Source organism: Dryas octopetala, chromosome 3, assembly GCF_963921425.1.
Source record: "Dryas octopetala chromosome 3, drDryOcto1.1, whole genome shotgun sequence".
Classification (NCBI taxonomy): Eukaryota; Viridiplantae; Streptophyta; class Magnoliopsida; order Rosales; family Rosaceae; genus Dryas; species Dryas octopetala.
In genome coordinates, this window is record NC_141368.1 from 9,045,024 (window position 1) to 9,064,461 (window position 19,438).

Here is a 19,438-nt window from a genome sequence, read left to right on the forward strand (position 1 = left end):
TCTGTTTTTGGTTTTTACATACTGGAATGATGGTAGGGACTTAGTTGTGAACTCAAAATTGTACCAACAAGAGCAATCTATTACCTGTATGCGGTTCCTCTCAACTATGCATTACGCTCTAGCATTGTGGCATTTCTTTCTAGGTTTAGTAAAATCCTCGTCGTCCTTAAATAATTTGCCAAAAGTTCTACCTTTGGCATGTTTGACGTGGAGCCTTCTGCGCCGCTTAAATCTGGTTTTGTGTAGAGTTTATGTAACACCCCCAATGAATGACTATTTGTTCAGTTCTACTTTTCTTGTTTTTTTGTATATTTTGATGTGATCGAACCCAGGACTTAATCGTAATCTATTTCTTTCTTTCTCTCTCTCTCTCTCTCTCTCTCTCTCTCTCTCTCTCTCTCTCTCTCTCTCTCTCTTCACCAGCTGGGTTTATAGCCTAGGGAGCTTTCTTAGTTCTACTTTGTTGAAGGAAAGACAATTAGGAAGCATGACCATGGATCATGTTTTTTCAGTGAATTAAATCCCACTTGGAGGGGGATTGTGATGATTTCCATCTTTAAGAATCAATGGCTCATGATTGCAAGTATCATGATGGTCTTAATCTGAGGTTTTTATTTAGTTCACGTTCTGTAAATTCAGCCGTCTTTCTGCTGTGATGTTATCTGAACATTTCGATGGTTTTATTCCATCCATCCCATCAAATCCAATTATGTTCATCGTTTGGGGTATCTTTCCAATTGCAAGCTGCGAGAGGCCATGGAGTATACGCTAGTTTCTGGACAGTCAGCACTCACCGGTCAATAAGTTGACGTTCCAAGAGGTGACTGTCAACTAATTCATACTGTCAATAAAAAAGGTCTAAAGTTTGAATCCCCCACCTTAATAACCCTAAAAATGTTGAGGCCCAACTCACACCAAACTAAGTTTTGTTTCCTTTTGCTGAGGTCGGAACTAAAGTGTTTGTTTTCTTTTCTTTTCCCGGTTTCCTTTTCATTCATATTTTTTAGCACAAAGAACTTCATTGATTCTGGCATCCTAACATCAGTTCATCGGTTATCACTCTGTTTCTTTTTGGCTTCCGGAAATCAAGAAAGAGCAGAGAAAAGATCGCAGTTAAATGCCAATGGCAAGAAAAAAATCCATTAATTACACAAGCCTCAACATATCCCATTTGAAAGAAACAATATTAAGCACATCGCCCATCCATTAGATTGCACATCTGAGCAAGAGACTGTGAATACATTGATATACACAAGCACAAACATCTGAGGAACTATCTATACCCAAAACCCATGTCCAGTTCAGGTCCATACATCCCTTGACTAGGTCCACCAGCGGCAAATGGGTGAATCTGTTTCGAATTTGACCTTAATTCCATCTCAATGAGCCTTTGGAGTGCCTCTGGATGGTTGCTTCCACCAGCAACATCAGGTGCTGAATTTTAAAGTAAGCATATTAGATGCAATTTCTAACATGACGGTATAGCTCGGTTGATGTTAATAAAAGCATAAAGCTACTGGAATTCCAGTGGAGGATGAAAACTTTACACAAAAACAAGAGAAAACAACTTATGCAAGTTTTTGGAAGTTAAAACAAATTTGAATCTCAAAGTGCTACAAAGCATTGTCAAAATTTGACCCCAAAAAAAAATTGTCAGGAACTTTGGGCATAAGTAAGTTTCATGACTGCATAAGTAATTTCTACGAAAAATGCAAGTAGAGGTGTAAAATACCAGTCACAAGCTACTAAAAGGATGCATTCTCAAAAAAATTCATAATTAAATCAACCACAAGCACTAACAACCAATGCCAAGACAAGTGCTTTACCTGGTGATGGCATTCCAAGGCCACCAAAGTTGGGCTGCCGCGGGCCAAAAGGAAAACCAGGCATTGGGTTCAATTCTTGCATAAAACTAGTCACCTGACTGTTTGGATGAGCAGGCAGAGGTGCACCTCGGTTGGAATGAGGAGGCAGGGGTGGAGCACTGGATAATCCTTGTAGCAGGTGAGGCGGAGGAAAATTCCCTGGCATATGCATCTGTTGTAACACAGGGTGATGAGTGTGAGCGTCAAACCCAGATTGTCCAGTGTTTGCATGATGGAAAGGTGGACGAAGCATATTTGCAGGAAATTGATGGTTTGGTGGAGGATCATTTCGGATAATACCCTCTGGTGCCATAAAATTCATCTGAGAATTAATATTAGCAGGATGAGAATCTAAGGGATGGAATGGCCCCACACGATTCAGTTGAGGATGATGGAGCTGTTGAGAAGATGGTTGGACATTAAGGTTCTGATAAGGAATATCAGACTCTCTAATATCATAAGGACCACGAAGAAAAGGTGGACCTTCTTGGCTTCCCATGATAGACCTTTCATCCCTAAAGGCAGAATTCAAAGTTGCCAATTTTTCAGCAATGTCAACTTGTGTGTTTGTGGAGGAGAACAATTTGCTTTTCACTAGATTCCCAGAAGACATAAAATTTGGGATGTTCATAGGTTCACTAACTGCAATCAAGCTATCCTCTTCAGGAAGCCGAATAGCAGCAGGCCCATCAAAGACGCCAATCTTAGACCCCAAGTCAGTTCCACCCCGTGATGAATCTAGTTCAATTTGAGGATTTTCAAAACCTAGCCACCGCTCTTCAATCTTATCTGATTTTGTTTGCTTCCTTTTATTGGCTGTCAAGTCACTGCTAATGTGACTAGTTGTGTTGGGTCCAATTTCAATTCCAGCAGGAAGAAGGCTATTATCCATCACAGGAAAAGGTAACCCATGAGGCTCCAAAACATCTACTCTTCCAGACCCAACTGGGCCCCTTTTAACAGAAACTGGTGCACCAACTGACTGCAACTCCTTCATAAAAGCAGTTCCAAATAGTGTTTCAAGAGTCAGACTCTTCCCTGAATCAGAAACATTTTCTGCATTTTCCTCTTTTGAACCGTGAAATGCAGTGCTAATAGTTGTTCCTTCAATGTCATGTAATTTTTCAGAAGATGTAATCACTTGATTGGAGGATGGTTCCATATCTTTCAAGCCTGTGCCCTTCTGTAATAATGAGAGTAGGTGCTGGGATGCATGATTGTCAACATTAGCTTTTGGTTGCTCAGCCTTCCCATCAGGTACAGCCCACCTTTGAACAGGGGGCTTCAAAGTCTGACCATTTTCACTAATTTCAGACAGAATTGATTGTTCAAGGTCTTCACACGTAAGGACTGCCGAAACTGCCTCGGGTTTATTTTTTTTGTACGAATGCTCAGAGTTACCAACTGCAGGAGATACTACGTTTGATGTTATAAGCCTCTCTGCAGGTTCAGCGTTTTGGAAGGAAAAACTAGGAAAACTGTGATCACTTATCTTCCGGTCAGAAACATGGGATCCACCATTTTCACCGCCAACGATCAATGAAAGCAAGTCATTTGGCCTTCCAGATGAAACATCATTAGCAGGTTTCTTTTCTGCAGTAAGATAGAACTTATTAGAACTTAAAATATACGTGTTACATTCCAAAGATAAACGATGGAAGTTGGAAAGAATTTAAACTTTGAACTCCAAGAGATCCATGGCAGCAGACCTTCTTCATTAAACCAGTGAGCGAACTTGGAAGACTGGACAGAGTGAGGGCTCCGTGTCTCATCTGATATATTGTCATGCTGCTGTAGAAACACAAAAGATATACATGAGACTCATAATTCATGCTAAAGTTTTTTTTTTTTTTTTTTTTTTCATTTAACTGGGGGGAAGCATGCATTTGACACATATATGTCAATAAAAATCAGATGGATGTAATCCCATGAATCACACAGTTCAAAGTACTGAGAAGGGGAAACATGCAGATGGATGCTGACAACTAAAACTGAACCAATGAAATTTATTGAAAATCTATAAATAGAAAAAGAAATGCCATTGGATACCACAATTACCTCAATGACATTAGGGGAACCGACACCATTTAATGCTACAACATTGCCAAAAAGCTTTTCCAGTATTGAAGTAGAATGATCTTGACTGGATTCACCCATGATTTTATTCCCAGTCACATTCTCAGCATTGAGCACAATCCCTTCACTATTTCTGGAAGCTTCTAAAGCTTGCACTGTATTAGCTTTATTATATAATGGACTGTCGATGCCAGTTATCTTGTTATAAGCATCTTGAGGTGGTGACAATTTTAGATTCTTTTCACTGATGCTATCAATTGAAGCATGAGTACTTGCACTCCCATATTGTTGCTTGCCCAAGTCCATATGTTCAGCTGATTTTTTCTCCTCTTGATTATCAGTAGTCTCATTTGAAAGACGGTTACTTCGGGCATGGAAAATGTTATCCTCAAGTTTAGAATTCCCAACCTATCACAAAGAAGCAACAAACACATTCTATTAATAATGGTATGCAATTGGAGTTAAAAATAGGAAGGTCCAATCTTGGATTGCCACTGCTAGATGGTAATTTATCCAGCAAAGCAAACTAAAGGGTACACTGGGTAGCAAAATGAAACTAGATACAAAACATAGACGAAGTTTTCAGTATTAACCCAACATCACATACAAGTGACTATAAATTCTTGAACATGGAACATCAGTCTTCCACAACAATTATATCTCTTGGAACTTCTAGCAAGATCATTATCATTTTATTCAATGAATAAGAAGACCTAGGTTAGAAAATGCATACGTATGCAATTATGTGTGCATGGTTACCTCCACTTGATGGGGATGGTTCAAGGTTTTTGCTCCAAGATTTTTTTCCAAAATTGTGCTAGCAAAACCTGGGGGTACAAGAGGTCTGGATGCAGGCGTTTGTGAGGGAAAAGTAGACTTGTCAGCATCATTATTTGAAGGCTGTGGTATGAGAGGCTCATCTATTTCACTGCTTCTATGCGAAAGTCTCTTCTCATCTTTGGAATCATCCAGCAGTGAGGTAATGTCAAAACCACCTTTATTCTTCTCTAGCTTCAGCTTCTGTGTTTCTTGAATTGCTTTATGTTGTTCTTTCCTCATTAATTCAAAGGAAGCTGGGAGGAAAACCATCAAAATTTCAAATTTGCATTTAACTGACAGAAAGAACATACCGACCCAAACTCTACATATGACAAACCAAAAAAATAGCAGAAAAGTTATAATCCCTTCCTCTACCAAGAAACCTCTAAGATAAGAGCAATTACCTCTTCTCTTTCTTTCCTCTTCCGCTCTATCCTCGCTTGTAGACTCAGACGAACCAAACGTTTCGTCATTAAGTGAGTCATTGTTCTTCCATTGTGAGTGAGGTACAGCCTGCAAATTATAGGTTAGGAAAACAATAATTAGGAGGCCTTTTTTCCTGCATTATACTATCCTTCAAGATAGATAAAATTATACTGCAGTATCTTAAAAGTGGTGGATACTTAAACCCACTACTGCAAGCATTTCACTTATGAAAATTGTTTACAAATTACTTTATAAGGGCGGGGAGGGTGATATGGTTCATTGCTTCTACTGAGCTGGGGAGGATCATTAGGTCGAACTTTTGGTCCTGATACCCCTACAGCATACCCAGCTGGTCTTGGAAAGGAACCACTTCCGAGAAGTCCATCATGCTCAGGAACCTGCCAAGGCCGCCGAGACTGGTTTCCATGATGCCTTACAGAATCTGTACATTGATACAATAATTCAACAGTTTAGAGATGAATTCTCTAGAAAACAGGAACTCAGCACTACAGGGATGGAATATATGATGATATAGCCACAGATATGAGCATGACACAGAATGAAGACACCTTAAGGAAGGGTTAATTTTGCTAGCTTGACAGAAGCCCACTTCATGTTGTTTGATAAATATGTCTTTTCCTCCTACGAACGTCAAACATCACATTTCTAGCTCAAATGTTTTGGAAAATTGGAATGAAACCCCAATTTCTTGGTCAATAATAAGAGAATGGGGAGAGCTCTGGGAAAGACTAAAGATTTCCAAAGTTGCATGATGACCAGAACGTACTCTTCTGCCACATGACTACATTTTAAATAACTTACAAAGAATTTTCAGGCCAAAATCCCTACTTAATACTGGAAGAGTCTATTGGGGACTCCTATAAAAATCACTGTCACTCTTACCACAACGAAATAACAGTCACGTGAAACTTTTTCTGAAACATGTGTATTTAAATACATTTATAGTTATACAAAGAAAACAAAAACAGAACCACTCTACATGTGGACGTAGAAATTGATATACTAAAATATCAATACAATGGATGATTTACAAACTTACCTGAATCCCTATCAGATTGTGAATCACTATGTTTATCACTCTGTCCAGAAGAACGACCTTCCCACTTTCCAGGGATTGCCCGTGAATAACCAGTTATTTCCCCCCTAGTAGGTGGGGACGAACCATACTCATTTCGGCTGAAACTATGGGATGAAAAACCACTAGATATCCTTTGACGATCTTTGAAAGCATCCACGAATTCACTGATTTGAAAATTTTGAAACAAAAATAAATAAAAAGCATACACTATGAGCAAGGCCTAACATGTATATGAGTAAAGCAGTATCAATAACCCTGGTGAAGCAAGCTAATACCAAACAGCTAAAGATAACATCTGTAAACGCTTAACTTAAAAAATACAATCTATAAATACAACAATTGAACCCAAAAGAGGCAACTGACCTTATAATTGACTGGTCTAACCCAGTCGGTAACTTCTTGCAAGTATCTAATTCACTTAACGACAACAGAAAATCTCTTGTATATGATATTGTCAACTTCCTGGATCATTGAAAAGAATTTTTTACAGTTACCAATAGAAAAGGAATGAAATTTTCATGAAAAGATATACAACTAAAACTAAATCAAATATGAAAACAGAACAAATCTATTACTTTTTCATTTCATGATTAGTTTCAGTATGCTGATCTGGTAACTGTTGGACTTCATTCTCTAAGCTCATTCTGCAGACAGTCGGTGCAGACAGTGTCCCCAACCACAAGTTGATTAATGAGTGCTCTCAACCGCGAAAACCACCGCTCGTCAATTCAATGGTCACTACTCCAAACCCAAAGGGCAAAGCCCAGAAACCGTATCAGCAGCCAAATCAACCCAATGTTTTCCTACCTCCAACAAAAGCTTCAATGTTTATACATCCACTAAATGCTACACCAATTCCTAGCCCAAAAAATCACTTTGGCTTTGATACATAAATTCGTACAATTTAGTGCAAGAAAATTAGTAACTCCAGCTCACCCATCACTCATTGCCACGTACCCAATCAAATTTCTCAACCACCAAGCAATCTAAATCAACAACAAATTCTAAGCAACTACTACTAGACCCTAAAACAAAGCAAATTCATTTTCTGATCCAGCTCAATCTACAAACAATACCCAATACTACCCAATATCTCAAAAACCACCCGAATTCTCCCTAATGAAAAATTTGCCCAATTCAAGCCTCAACGCACATATATATACACATACAAAGAAAGCCGACCTTTTCTGCAAATCAAAACTCGAATCTCACGAGGAAATCAAGACATTTTCATCAAAAAAACCTCGAATATGGATGAGAAAATAGCTCCGGAATAAGAATCAGAAGGGGGAAAAACAAAACAAAAAAAGCCTAGGGTTTTCTTTTTTTCAAAATTTTTTTTTTGTAAGATCTTTCAAAACTAAGGTTTTGTTATACAGGAACTACCTGGATCGAAATGAAAAATAGAGAGAGATAAGAGAGGAGAGATTCACAGAAAAATAAGGGTTTGATCTCTGCCTTGTTCTCCTTTCGATCGAGATGAGAGACGAAGAGAGAGAGAGAGGGTATTAGTGGGAGAGATACACAGCCCGAGAGAGAGAGAGAGGCAAAGCAATTAGCAAAATGGTTCGTCTTGGCTGATACGAAAAAAGACCTTCTTCACCTTCGCATCGTTGAGATATATTTTTTTTAAATATGTAAGAGATCGCACGCGCTCTTTTAAACTGTAAAACGTGAATACGTGATACAATTTTTTTTTTTTTTTTTTTTTAGGAAAAACGTGATACAATTTTAAAAGGGTGAAATAGAGAAAGTTTATATGTAAAAAAGAAGGGCCAAATTACAATTTTTATCCTTGCAGGTTAGTTTTTTTTTTTTTTTTTTTTTTCGTTTTTTAATTTTACTAATCGTATCTCTATCAACAGTTAAAAAATTAGAGTCAAATTGTTATTAAACAAAATATTAGAGTCAAATCAGAATTTCTATCAACTTGAATTGTTGAAATGCTCATGTGTCATACACGTATAGGGATATTTCAGTATTTTTGTAATACTTTAAAATATTACGTGTGTGTATGTAATACGAGTTATTTACACTTATATGATCTGAGATTTATCATTTTTTCACATACGTTTTTTAGGGTTTCAAAAACTATACATACACCCCCTGAGATTTTAAAACTGTTGCTCATAATCTCCTACAGTGAGACGAAAAATGATGAGCAAGTATGCAAAAAGGCATGCTAAGTGGTGAAATTGCCTAATAAAATTATTCAAAATGTAAGGTCTAACTTCAATACAAATTAGACCTGGCAAAAATACATACGACCCGTTAACACGACACGACACGCAAATTTACGGGTTCGGGTTCAAGGTTATCGGGCCGGGTTGATATCAGTGTCACCCGTTAGTGACCCGTTAAGATAACGGGTTGGGTCGGGTCAATTCGCGGGTAACCCGTTTGACCCGTTAAGAGAAGGGCATTTGTGTCATTCTAACTAAAAGCCCTAACCCACCCCAACCTTTCTGATTTTTTTTCTCACAACCCAGTAACCCACGCCCCTTCCTCTCTTCTCTTTCTTCTCTCTCTTCTCGAGCTCTCTCTCTCCTCGATCCACAGCCATCCGGCGGTCAATGATGGCGAGACCACCACCCTCGAGTTGGCCTCCTTCTCCTCTTTCTCCCTGTGCCACTTCCTTCTCCTCTGCGACTTCGCTGACGAGATCCCAATTTTGACAACTCTTTCGCTGTCAATAATAATAAGCTCTCAGACAATGATAATCAGCCTAACCATCGAAGGGTACTGATCATTCTCTTTTGATCAATTTTTTTTTTTGGTTTTGTTTTAAATAAATTGGGTTTGCTATGTATTTTGTTTTTCACTTTTTCTTATGAATATATTTCATGTTTGGATTTTAGTTAAATGGGTTTTGTGGGCTTTTATTTTTTTATTGTAATTTGATGTAATGTACGTGATTTCATTGATTTGGATTGGGTTTCTGGTTGAATTGGGAGGTGTTTGTGTTGTCGGTGAATGGGGTTTTGAATTGTCTTATGCAACTTTTTTGTCTTACTAATTATTAAGAAAGCTTACTGCTTGTTGATTATGATATAAATGAAAAGAGTTTATTGGTTCCAGCGGGAGGGGCTTGAGCAGCCAATCGCACTTCAAAATTCTGGCAGGAGGGGCGGTAGAGGAGTCTCTGAGATTGGGAGTGGGCATGGATCAGAAAGAGCTTGGGGTCGAGGGAGTGGAGCTAGGGAGTTTTTTTTTTTTTTTTTAAAATGGGTAGAACGGGTCGTGTCGTGTTCACCCGTTTATATACAGGTCGTGTTCGTGTTTGCGTTTTTGTCACCTGTAACTTAACGGGTCGTGTCGTGTTGACCCGTTAAGCTTAACGGGTCGTGTCGGGTTTGACCCAAACCCGCAAAACACGACCCGTTTGCCAGGTCTAATACAAATATCTTCTTCTTTGTTTATTTATCACTTTTTCTTGCAGGGAGTTATATGTAACAATTTTAAAACTTCATGGGGTGTATGTGTAAGTTTTGAAATCTCAGAGAATGTATGTGAAAAGACGATAAACCTCAGAGGGTGTAAGTATAAATAACTCCATGTAATACCAAAATAACCATATATGTGCACCTCACATAAGTATTTTGTGAATTAATTTGATGAAAATCCTAAATTGACCTAAATGTACTCTTTAATTAACAATAGGAATATGTATAAAATATGAGTAACTGGGTATGTATGGTAAATTGTTTTAACTATTGTTTTTCCCTTTTGTTTATGGTTATGTTGGTTATTAATTACTTTGTTTGTTATTCATGTTTATCTTAATGAATAAGACCGCTAAAAGATCCCTTTGTGTGTATGAAGTTTTAATTACTATTTATTATTGGTAGGTGGCTGGTCACAATTATATAATCAAAGGTCAAGTGCATAATTAGATTTTTCAAGGGCTACGAAAATGCTTTTAAGCAAAAGTTTAGTATGACTCATGAGGTTTGCTTAGCATTTGTAGATTTGCTTTACTATATTGATCTTGACTTTTGGGAATGTCATGTGTGGCTTGAGGAGAGCCTGTTGTATTTTCATGAGGCAATGCCACATTGATGTATTGGTGGGATTTATGACTTGAGAGCACATATGCTTTCATGATATTTTTCTTCTATTAATGTTGGGGCGTTATGGTTTAAACAATAAAACAAAACTAACACGACATAATTAATCCTTAGAGGGATAACTAAACACCGCAACACTATCTAATTGATTCAAGGCTGGCTAAATAATTGCAAGTTTGCAACTCTGTTTTCTTCTTTTAAGACATGGCACAAAGAGTTCCTACTATTACGTGTTTACTGTTTAAACCATAATTTTTTTCTCACATGTTAAAAATAAATGTATTTGTTCAATAGTTTAGATTGAGAATCTGACAACATAATATAAAAGCAAAAATGGATATCAACCTCTAATTTACTTTTTAATATTCTTATAAAATTTAAGGTACTTTATTTAGAAGATCAAAATGATAAATGTACTTAGCTCACAATCTACTAGCCCCAATACTTAACTTTCAAGACAACATTCTTACCGAACGCTCGGCAGTTGCAAAAATAGCCTGCATTTACAATATAAACACGTGCATATGCATCCTAAAAATTGCATATGCAAGTTCAAAATATCTTAAAAACTACAGATGCAATTCTAAAATTAACTCCAAATGCATATGTGAATGCATCTGTATCTTAAAAAGCTGCAGATGCAAATGCACTGCATATGCCGAGCCCTAATATATATTTAGATGAATTTTTAGTTAAAGAACCTTACATTTTGTTGTCTTTGGGAGTAATTTACATTAAAATTTAATATTCTAAGTAGTAGGACACTGGGACTTCACCATTTTTACTAATTTGTTAATAAATTTGGGCAGCATGCTTATTTTTTTGGCTAAAGTTCAATTTAAACACTAATCTATAGAAAGTATTTCAACTGCATCTATCATCTACAAAATCATTAAAAAACATAGCTCATCTAAAATTTAAATTGAAAAAATGAATTTTTCTTCCTCTTTTCATTTTTTACCTCTCTCCACCTCTCACTATCTCTCCGCCCAACCCTTCCAACCCTCCCAACCCAGCTCTTCCCGACCCCACCCTTACCTTCACCTTCTCGATCCCAGGGGGACCCACCGATGGCCTTGGGCTATCGGGAAATGGCCAGCCTTGGCTGAGCTAAGGTGCGCACAGGGAGGGAGTCGCACGGGAGAAGAGAAGGAAGAGATGAGCTGTTGACTAGTGGTGCTGCGTCGGCTGGGTTTGGCCGGAGTTAGCCTGGTCACGGTTAGATTATACGAAGTCACGCGAGAGAAGGGAGACACGGGGAAGAAGAAGAAAAATGAGAGAGAGAGAGAGAGAGAGAGAGAGAGAGTCGATAAAGTGGAGGGGGAGAGTTCGGCGGGTTGTGGTGGGGGTGGATTGGGAGGGTTGACCAGAGAGAGAGAAAAGAGGGAGTGGAAGGTGGAGAAGGTAAACAAGAAAAATAAGAAAAATAATTAATTTTTTCAATTTAAATTTTAGATGGGTATGTTTTTGAATGAACTTTAGCCAATTTTTTTTGCCATCGGCTAGACAGATGATACTCTAGCATCATTTGCTCCGAAGTACCTTACCTTATCCTATTTCATTCACAGAACACAACATCCACAAATAACCCCTAATCTTGCCTAAATTTACAAAACACCCACCTCACTCTACCTGCAGCATTCTCGTAAATAAGTTCAAACCCGAGGTCCTTTCACCACCACACCCGCTAAACCCCTTCCCCTCTCAGCTCAAAAACACTCGGATACTGAAAGAACAGAGACAACAACAAGAACCCACCTCCGATGGCCTGCCCTTCGCTCTTACGCTCTGCTACGTCGTCGTTTCTAGGTCAATTCCCAGTTGTTTCGCCTCCGCCCTCCGTAAGACTGTCGTACGGAAACCCTAGAAATGTGGGCTCGGTGGTGACGGTGAAGGCGGCGGAAGTAGTGCTGGTGGAGAAGTCAGAGGCAGAGAAGGTCAGTCGGCTCAAGACCACCTACCTTGGAAAAATCGTTCCTAAGCTCAAAGAAGAGTTCTCTTACAAGAACATCCACGAGGTGAACTAAAACAAAACTACCATTTTGTATTTTTGTTTTAATTTTTTACATAATTATTCGATTTTTTATTTTTCTGGATATGGGGTTGTGCTATAATTATTGGGGTTGTAGATTTTGACGTGCATCAATGGTTATTGAAATGGGGTTTGTTTGTTTTGGTGGAAAATTGGATCAATGTGTTGTTCTTTGACTCCTAATTTTAGGAACTAGGTACGAAGTTGAGTTTTGGATTGTGAATTTGGGGTTTTGAGGAGCAAGAAAACAACTTTTTTAGTTTAGCTGCGCTGAATTTTCAGTAATAAATTAATTTTGAGGAAAAATAGTGACAATGTGGTTCAATTTTCATGTTGGAATACAATCTTCTCACCCTGGACTCAAATGTTCATGTTGTAATACCTTCCCTAAATAAAGAATTTTGTGTTATACTGATGGTTATTCCCCCTTGCCTTGTTAAGTGAAGATTTTGTGATTATAATTTTCCCTTATTATGATGTTGAATTATCTATATCATTGTGATGATGATTTGGGAGTCAAATTCAATCTCTTTGCTCCCAATTAAGATATCTCATGGATGCACTATCCTTGTAAGCAATGGAAGGCTATTGACTTGATATTCTTGTCTATATTGTTTTCAATAGTTTTCTTATTCTTCAATGGGATTCAACATTTTAATGGAGTGTTATCTGCTTTTGTTTCTGCAACATGGAACTTGGGTAGGTGCCAAAGGTTGAGAAGGTTGTGGTGAACTGTGGTATTGGAGATGCTCAACAGAATGCCAAGGGATTGGAAGCAGCAATGAATGACTTAGCCCTCATTACAGGGCAGAGACCCGTAAAGACACGAGCAAAGGTTTCCCTTGCTACCTTCAAGATCAGGGAAGGCCAGCCGCTTGGGATTGCTGTCACACTCAGAGGAAATGTGAGTTGCTTTCCCCCTTAATTTGAATCTTATTTTCAGCTTGATTTCGCCTACATAGATATTAACAAGACTGTTTCTTTTTATTGCTTGTGATAATTTCTATAATTCATGTTTCTTATCGTCTCCTGTACAATATTTAGAGTTTTGTTAATCAAGATTCAAGATAACACTTTAAATTATGCATAGGCCCTTCTCGCGGTTTTTGACATGATAGTGGTAACACAACACTCGTGTGTATATATATATATGTATATATATATTTTTTTGTTGGATTGATTAAATAAATGCCCAGTCACAATCACAAGTTAGTCTGTAAATATATTAATGATGGCACCACAAAGGAGCAGCTTCTTCATAATGTATAAGGTTCTACCATGACAAAGAGTGCCAAATTTCTTTCTTTCTCAATTTTTTTTTAATAGTGTGCAATAGATACCTTGATGAAGTCATATTGTTGAGATGGATTTGGTGATGTGTATGGTTGTTAGAAAAACTACGGTAGTGGTGGCGACACCGACTTTCTTAGCAGTTGTGTGGTCATGCTCACATTGATGTTACAATGATGAGGGTGGTTACTGCAGCAGTTTCCATGGTTGGTATGCTGAGTCAATGTTAGTGATGTTAATAACTTGATAGTAACTCTCCATTGGTGATGGCGATAGTGATACAAGGAATTGGTAATCTGTTACAATAGAAAGAATTAGTTTGATAAAGAAACAAATTCCCTTACAAAATAGTACTTACAAACTGTAATTGTGTAAGTGAATCAAATCTCATAAAGCCAAATGCATCGAATCTCATGCACTATGCTTGCTGTTGGATTTTTCAGGTGATGTACTCATTCCTTGATCGGCTCATTAACTTGGGGCTTCCTAGGACAAGGGATTTCCAAGGTCTTAACCCGAACAGCTTTGATGGAAATGGGAACTACGCCATTGGTATTCGCGAACAGAGTGTGTTCCCAGAGATCAGGTTTGATGCACTTGGTAAGGGCAGGGGAATGGATGTTTGCATCCGAACAACCGCTAAAACAGATAAAGAAGCTCAGACACTCTTGGCTCTGATGGGGATGCCATTCAGAGAGACCGGCCCTGCAACTGAAGTGCGAAAGAAGAAGTTGAAGTCTCACCATTTCAGTTCAAAGGGAGGAAGAGGACGAAGATGAGGGTTGCTGTTTGAAGAGGATGACATTTTGCTCTTGTTTTGCATTGTTTGCAAAGTTAATGCCACCAACACCAACAATTATGCATGATATGTTCAATGAAAATGATCTTATTCGTGTTTTGTAAATTCTGCAGCTGTAAGCCTGTAAATGACTAGTTGCCAATTGCTTAAAATCAAAAGAAAATTGTTTGGTATTGTTTGTTTAATACCAAAAAAATAAAGAAGTATTGAAAGCATAATCAATGTCACATCAATTTATAAAATAGTTTTTATGAAAGCTAAAAACATATCCATCAACGTTGATTCCTATCAAAATAATTTTGTCACGTGTGTATATTAATGTATTTGACAGCCCATCGAATTATTAGCAAAAAAATAAAGAAAATTAAAAATAGAGATTATCTCTCAGAAGAAAAATTTATGTACCTATAAATAATGGTGGGTTCATACTTCATTGTCCACTGGTGTAAAGTTTAGCATACTGTGTGGGGTTTATCATTGAAGGAAAAAAGATTTATTGCTTAGAAAGAAAAAATAGAATAACTGCTCTGTTTCACAGTTTCACTCTGCTAAAAGTGATAACATTTTCCCACCATAAATTTATGCATCTCAGACAAATCTATTAAGTACTTAAACTTGTTTTAAGCAAAGAAATCCAAGAAACCACATTACCCAAAATCAAAAAGAGAAAATGGGTATTAATCAGATAGCAATAGCATTCGGTGGTGGAATAGTAGGAGTGAGAGTTTCTATGGCGAAACCATGGGCTATCAGAGCAGAGCTACCCAAGGCCCCTGATCTCTTCGTTGACCCACCCATTCTGCGAGGTGGGTCTTCCTCATCTCGCCGTCGTGACCTCGTTTTCGTCGTCAATCCTAAAGGTCTCTCTCTCTCTCTCTCTCTCTCTCTCTCTCTCTCTCTCTCTGTGTTTTCTTTCTTTAGTGCTTTTGTTTTTGTGTGTGGTGATTGAGTTTTGTTAATTATGGAAAATGGGAAATTGGAGCAGGTGCTAATGGTAAGACAGGTAAGGAGTGGAAGAAGCTGCTTCCATACCTAAGGTCTCGCCTTGGTACTGATTGCAATGTGAGTTTCTTTTTCTCTCTTTGGTTTATTACCAAGTGATTGTGTTTTTGAGCTTGACCCAGTTATTCAATTCTCATTAACTAATTCGTTGGAGGTTGGAACTTGGAACCCTTTAAGTTTATGTCAAGTTGGTTGTACATGTATTGCTTATAATCATTTTGGATTAATTTATATGGCTTGGCAATCAGTAAGATAACTAGGGAGTAGGGATAAATTTATTCCATAAAAGATGTATATTCGTCTATAATTCTGTGATGTTAAGTCTATGATTCTGTGATGTTAAGTCTATAATTCTGTTAGGTCATGTGTATCCCTGAAATAAAGTTATTTCTAAAGCAATTTACAATCTTACAATCTTACAATTTTCGAAGTTATACCCTCATATAAGTTTCCCTCTCTAATGGTAGTCATTATTAATAGTGCTCTGTGGTTTGAAATGAAATATCTTTCATTTTTCTTTTTCTTTTTCGGTTCTTGCTGGTGCATGGTGGATTTAACCAATGGTATAGTTTACTAATTACTATTCACCACACTGTTAGGTATTTAATAAAAATTGTAGAATCACAGCATGCATTTTAACTTTATAGGCTTGTAGTGAATTTGGTAATCGTGTGTGTGTGTGTGTGTGACTCAACAAGGCTAAATGGGTGACGCTTACCATATCACTATCCAATTATTCATTGGCAGCCTGTGCTGCATCTGTTTTGCTTCCCCATTGAGGCACATGTGTTGGACTCATCAATTTCACTTGTTTATTTTATGGGCAGATTTGCGAATCTTTAACATCAGGCCCTTCTCATGCAATCGACATAACGAGGGAGGTGGGCTTTGGTACTTCTATTGTTTGAGCTTAATCTAAATCTAGTTTCTCTGCTGGAAGATTGGTTTAAATTGGGCTCTATTATTCTGATGGTATGCAGGCTATACGGGAGGGTGCTGATGCTGTAATTGCGGTGGGAGGAGATGGAACTCTGCATGAGGTGCAACTTTCTTTGAGATTTTAAATTCATGGAAAGAATTTCCTAAACTAGACCCAACCACATTTTCTCTCCCTTTCCTGGGTCCTTCATATTCCGCAAGGGACTATGGTTGATAGGGCATTTTTTACTGTTTACCATATATCTGATGAGAGATTTGTCCGGGATGAATGTAGTTAATGTCTAAAGGGAAACAAATCTGTCTCTCAAGGTTTAATTAGTGGCCAAATCTTTGGCTGTAGGACAAAGGCTTCAGTTAAACCATGTATGGGCAGATATGGTTTTAAGCACTATATGTTTGGTTTTTGTAACTTTAAATGTCGAGCAGTGTTATGATTTGTATGGGATATCTATATTGGAGGAAAATCGAACCCTGGACCTAGCCTAATCCTAACCCTTACCCCACCCACCCTCACCACTTGGGCTAACCCCAAGGGCTTACTGATGTAAAGTATTTGATAAATAGTGTTACTCATCTACATTGGCTTGTGATAAGCAGGTAGTTAATGGATTCTTTTGGGCGGGAAAACCTGTTACCAATCACGATAGAGAGGCTACCCGTTCAACTGCTCTCGGTGTAAGTGATTACCTTCAGAGTCTAATAATTTTAATCTCAAATGGTTTATTGTTCCCATGCAATTAATGCAAACTTCAGTCATTGGTGACATGTTCAATTGATCCCTTAACTTCCTGGTTAGGATTTCTGAAAGGAAAGAAATAATTTATTTCCTGCTTTTTACAGGTCATTCCCTTGGGGACTGGGTCCGATTTTGCCAGAACATTTGGCTGGTTAGTTCATGCATTTCAATATGGTATCATTTGATACAAGTCTATGTTATCACTTGCTCTAGATCATTGAATGTATATTTTTTTTTATCAGGAAAAATGATCCTTATGAAGCCATTGAACGCATAGCCAAAGGTTCTCTCTCTCTCTCTCTCTCTCTCTCTCACACACACACACACTGATTCACAGTATTGCATTTACTTTGTCATTTATAATCTGCTAACATGCGTAATTGGCTTTTGCAGGGCAGAAATCATGGATAGATGTTGGTATTATTAGTGGAGAAACTGAAGAACCTCATTACTTTGTTAATGTTGCTGACATTCATTTGTAAGGCTAACTTGGAAATTTTGACAATTTAGCCTCAACAAAGACACATGCTGATCTCAGAAATCTTATAGCCATTTGTTTTTTTTTGGTGGTGAGATATTTTGCAGGAGTGCAAAAGCAGGATACCATGCTTCTAGATACAAGAGATTTGGAAACTTGTGCTACGTTATTGGTTCTTTGAAAGCCTTTATTGGGCACCATAATCAAGACCTTAAAATCAAGGTCAATATTTGTAATACAGCTAGTAGTCAGTATTATATTTCTTACATGTTTATTTTCTTGATGAACATTTGTACCTTTTCTTTGATCTAATAGTTGTAAGTTTAGATCAATGAAGGGGAGTGGGAAGTATATTCTCAAGTAACAGCCCTTTGCATCGGAAATGCAAAATACTTTGGTGGTGGCATGAAAATCACACCAAATGCTGACCCTCACAGCGGAAATTTTGAGGTGGATTAGTTTTTCTGCACATATCCTTCCTATTCACAATGTTTTGTTAAAAAAATGTATATACTGCAGTGTTTTTTATAGTATTCTGAACCTTCTTGGCAGGTTGTGATTCTTCAGGACTTCAAGTGGTATGACTTTCTTCTGAAGTTGCATAGGCTGTACAGTGGGACACATCTGTCAGTGAAAAATGTGTCTTCAAGAAGGTGGGTCTTGTTAGGTGGAGCTGTGTTATAGAATAATATACTGTTCACGTTCTTTGCTCTCTCTCTCTCTCTCTCTCTCCACAGACACATTTTTCCATTTTTCCATTTTTCTTTATTTGTAACCAACTGCACTCATCACATTAGACAGATATGTTATGGACCCTTGATGTTTTTCTTAATCTATACAAATCATCCACACAAAGGAATGTAAGTAGGTTATAGAATAACTGTCCCAGAAGATTTTGATGGATATGTTTAGTTCTAATCAGAATATACATATTGAATATAAATTTTTCTGTTTACAATTTTGTCATGAGGCTTTTGACTATGGTGTAATTTGGTTCACCACTCTTTCAGGATGCATGCATGTATATTTTTGTTTTCCAAGTTACAAGACGTCAGGAGTCAAATAATTTGAATTTGCTGCTTGAGTTTATTCATCCGCAGCTATCAGATGCAGTGTTTTGTCTTGTGTGGTTTCCTTTCATACATTTCTGTTCTTATTGCAGAGTGCACTCTATTGAAGTGGAGGACATTTCAGGCAGTGGAAGCATTTTTGTTCAATCTGATGGCGAACATTTAGGATTCTTGCCTAGGAAGTTTTGCTTATTACCTTCTGCGGTTGAGATGATATGCTGATATGAAACCTGGAGCTTGTGCTTCGTTCTTGTTGAATACATTGAAGAGTTTGCAGAGAAAGCTAAGCTTAGTTCTAATGCTGGAAAGATAATGAACCGGAAAATTCTTTCTTGTTGGATAATTAATGATAGAGAGCTGCAGCTATATTTATACATACAAGTGACTACCATAAAGGAAGCTAACAGACTGTAATAGAATTACATCTCATCATAACTGATCGCCTAACTTCTAACTATTCTTACAATCTCTAACAGTCAAACTGAAGCTGCTGACATGTCACCTGTACTGGTTCTTGAGCGGTCAATTAGAACTGGTATTGACTTTTATTCTGGTGTATGCTGGTGTGTTGTATATTAGATTGCACTCCTATGTTTTGCTGCATACTGCATAATTTGCTGTATATTTCCTGGCTTATCATCCCCCCTCAATCTCAAGGGAGGGAGGGATTTATGACATTCTTGAATGCATTTAACTTTTGTTGGTAATTGTAACAGAGAAAAACTATCCTAAAAGGAAGC

At 37.7% G+C, this 19,438-nt stretch overlaps 3 protein-coding genes across 5 annotated transcripts; 2 read left to right on the top strand and 1 right to left on the bottom strand.

Moving 5' to 3' along the window:
• Window positions 1-1,078: 1,078 nt before the first annotated feature.
• Window positions 1,079-7,878, bottom strand: LOC147290547 (chorismate synthase). 2 transcript variants are annotated; one of them, XM_086236954.1, is made up of 10 exons: window positions 6,861-7,878; window positions 6,649-6,747; window positions 6,247-6,449; window positions 5,435-5,628; window positions 5,165-5,273; window positions 4,701-5,014; window positions 3,924-4,349; window positions 3,575-3,653; window positions 1,827-3,458; window positions 1,079-1,434 (listed from the first exon to the last, which is right to left on the bottom strand). In XM_086236954.1, exons 1-10 carry the CDS (start codon window positions 6,926-6,928, stop codon window positions 1,274-1,276), a joined length of 3,285 nt encoding a protein of 1,094 aa, XP_086093080.1. In that variant the 5' UTR covers window positions 6,929-7,878; the 3' UTR covers window positions 1,079-1,273. The 2 variants fall into 2 exon arrangements, with proteins under 2 accessions (XP_086093080.1, XP_086093078.1); XM_086236952.1 differs by having other exon boundaries at window positions 1,081-1,434; window positions 3,575-3,656.
• Window positions 7,879-11,897: 4,019 nt separating this feature from the next.
• Window positions 11,898-14,578, top strand: LOC147290548 (Ribosomal L5P family protein). Its single transcript, XM_086236599.1, has 3 exons — window positions 11,898-12,370; window positions 13,088-13,288; window positions 14,118-14,578. The coding sequence occupies exons 1-3, from the start codon at window positions 12,116-12,118 to the stop codon at window positions 14,451-14,453; spliced, it is 792 nt and encodes a 263-aa protein (XP_086092725.1). The 5' UTR covers window positions 11,898-12,115; the 3' UTR covers window positions 14,454-14,578.
• Window positions 14,579-15,106: 528 nt separating this feature from the next.
• LCBK2 (Diacylglycerol kinase family protein) lies at window positions 15,107-19,254 on the top strand. Of its 2 annotated transcripts, none has more exons than XM_086237471.1 (12): window positions 15,107-15,333; window positions 15,459-15,535; window positions 16,303-16,356; window positions 16,456-16,515; window positions 17,012-17,089; window positions 17,255-17,301; window positions 17,393-17,433; window positions 17,544-17,628; window positions 17,736-17,850; window positions 17,956-18,078; window positions 18,181-18,281; window positions 18,791-19,254. In XM_086237471.1, the coding sequence occupies exons 1-12, from the start codon at window positions 15,144-15,146 to the stop codon at window positions 18,918-18,920; spliced, it is 1,101 nt and encodes a 366-aa protein (XP_086093597.1). In that variant the 5' UTR covers window positions 15,107-15,143; the 3' UTR covers window positions 18,921-19,254. The 2 variants fall into 2 exon arrangements, with proteins under 2 accessions (XP_086093597.1, XP_086093598.1); XM_086237472.1 differs by having other exon boundaries at window positions 18,196-18,281.
• The last annotated feature ends 184 nt before the right edge of the window (window positions 19,255-19,438 follow it).